The sequence below is a fragment of the Blennius ocellaris genome (genome assembly GCF_963422515.1).
Source record: "Blennius ocellaris genome assembly, chromosome: 16".
NCBI lineage: Eukaryota > Metazoa > Chordata > Actinopteri > Blenniiformes > Blenniidae > Blennius > Blennius ocellaris.
In genome coordinates, this window is record NC_137665.1 from 22,105,848 (window position 1) to 22,107,889 (window position 2,042).

The 2,042-nt window shown below is 47.0% G+C and overlaps 1 protein-coding gene across 1 annotated transcript; it reads right to left on the minus strand.

The window, feature by feature from the left end:
* Positions 1–279: 279 nt before the first annotated feature.
* LOC308141006 (uncharacterized protein) lies at positions 280–2,042 on the minus strand. Its single transcript, XM_080510999.1, has 2 exons — positions 1,986–2,042; positions 280–844 (listed from the first exon to the last, which is right to left on the minus strand). Exon 2 carries the CDS (start codon positions 834–836, stop codon positions 339–341), a length of 498 nt encoding a protein of 165 aa, XP_080367125.1. The 5' UTR covers positions 837–844; positions 1,986–2,042; the 3' UTR covers positions 280–338.

Genomic DNA, 2,042 nt, shown 5'->3' on the forward strand with positions numbered 1-2,042 from the left:
CATGTTGTGTGTTGACCTGTTGTCTTCATGTTGTGTATGTTGACCTGTTGTCTTCATGTTGTGTGTTGACCTGTTGTCTTCATGTTGTGTATGTTGACCTGTTGTCTTCATGTTGTATGTTGACCTGTTGTCTTCATGTTGTGTATGTTGACCTGTTGTCTTCATGTTGTGTGTTGACCTGTTGTCTTCATGTTGTTTGTTGACCTGTTGTCTTCATGTTGTGTGTTGACCTATTGTCTTCATGTTGTGTGTTGACATGTCACGTCCACCACAGAACTGACTGGACAAAGACAGGTTTATTATCACAGCAGGAGCATGAGGACAGTAGCAGGAGAGCCTCAGCAGTGCTCCATCATGCAGCCGCTGATGGAGGACCCGGCTGTGGGCTGGATGGTTCCCAGGACGCAGATCCGGGCCGGGTCCCAGACGCAGTTCTCCTCCAGGCCGCTGGGCACCATGCCGCAGCCGGGCGGCACCCAGGCCGAGTCGTAGCCCAGGTCGTGCCAGGTCTTCTGGTATGGGTGCTTCTGGCGGTTGATGACCATGACCTTGCCCACGTTGACCTGCACCTTGACCACCGTCCTGTCGTGCTCCGGGTGGTGCAGAGGGTAGCGGGAGGCTTTGTCCAGGTCCCTGCTCAGGTAGACGCCCCGCCCCAGCATCCCGTCTGCCGACTGCCTGAAGCCCGAGCACCGGATGAGGTCGGCGGTGGCCCTGCTGGTGCCGTGGTACATCACGTAGGTTCTGCCGTTGACCGGCCCGCAGACCTCCATACGATGGGTGCCGGGCGGCAGCAGGAGGTCCTCGGCCCACCGCAGGGGACTTACTAGGCTCATGGTGGCGTCTGCAGGGGGGCGGGAGCATTAGCATTAGCATTAGCATTAGCAGCGTCGCTGAGCCAAACGTTAACGTAAGAAGAATAAAGGAACAAGGAGGTAACGACATCTGAGGGAGAAAACTCAACTGATTATTCAGTTCAGAACCAGATCGGACCGCTTTAAACCGGTTTAACTTTTCAACGACGCAGCTTGTGATTGGTTCTCCGCCCATTACACAACTGGCTTACATCTAATTCAATTCCAAATCCTGTTCACCTCGGATGTCTTTACTGTCTCTGTTGTCTTTATTGTCTTTATTGACTCTGTTGTCTTTACTGTCTCTGCTGTCTTTGTTTACTCTGTTGTCTTTACTGTCTCTGTTGTATTTATGTCTCTATTGTCTTTACTGTCTCTGTTGTCTTTATTGTCTCTGTTGTCTTTACTGTCTCTGTTGTCTTTACTGTCTCTGTTCTTTATTGTCTCTGTTGTCTTTACTGTCTCTGTTGTCTTTATTGTCTCTGTTCTCTTTATTGACTCTGTTGTCTTTATTGTCTTTATTGACTCTGTTGTCTTTACTGTCTTTAATGTGTGTCTTATAGTATGACGCCCTCCAGTGCAGAGAAACGTGCCTTAAAATCTAGTTTTAGGTTCATTTAAACTGGTTTGTGACTGATTAGTTTAAACTGGTTTGTTACTGGATTAAAGGTTTTCATATGACAAGTTTAAACTGGTTTCCGATGGTTTTTTGACTGGTTTAATGGATTTAGCTGGTCTGTTTGAGTTCCTGTAAACTCGTTCATCTGTCGCAGTTCAAACTGGTTCAAACCGGTTCAAAGTGGTTTGGAGGCTGAGAGGAGCTGCAGTCACGGTGAAGCTGAGAACGTTGAGGACAGAGCAAACATGTTCAGTGAAGACGGGAGACAGAGTTGTTCTTTTCACTCATTAACGTCTAAACAAACACAAGTTTAGCTTTAAAATAAAGTCAAAGCAGAAAACCCAGGAGGAGCACGGCTTCTTTTCACTATGTTTCCTTAAACATAAAGTTTAAAGTTAAGATCAGTTTGAGCACTGATGTTTAACTTTAAGTTTCTTTGTGAAAAAGAAAATCCACCAAACTGAATAAAAGTTTGCAGCAGTGAGAAGAGGAGCAGCTGAGATCAGACCTACCTGAGAGGACGAAGGTCTCCGAGTGTCTGCAGGACAAACTCACACAAACTTTACAGC

Bases quoted from the DNA above. Each gene is read 5' to 3' on its own strand.
- LOC308141006 (XM_080510999.1), bottom strand. From the start codon at position 836: ATGAGCCTAGTAAGTCCCCTGCGGTGGGCCGAGGACCTCCTGCTGCCG.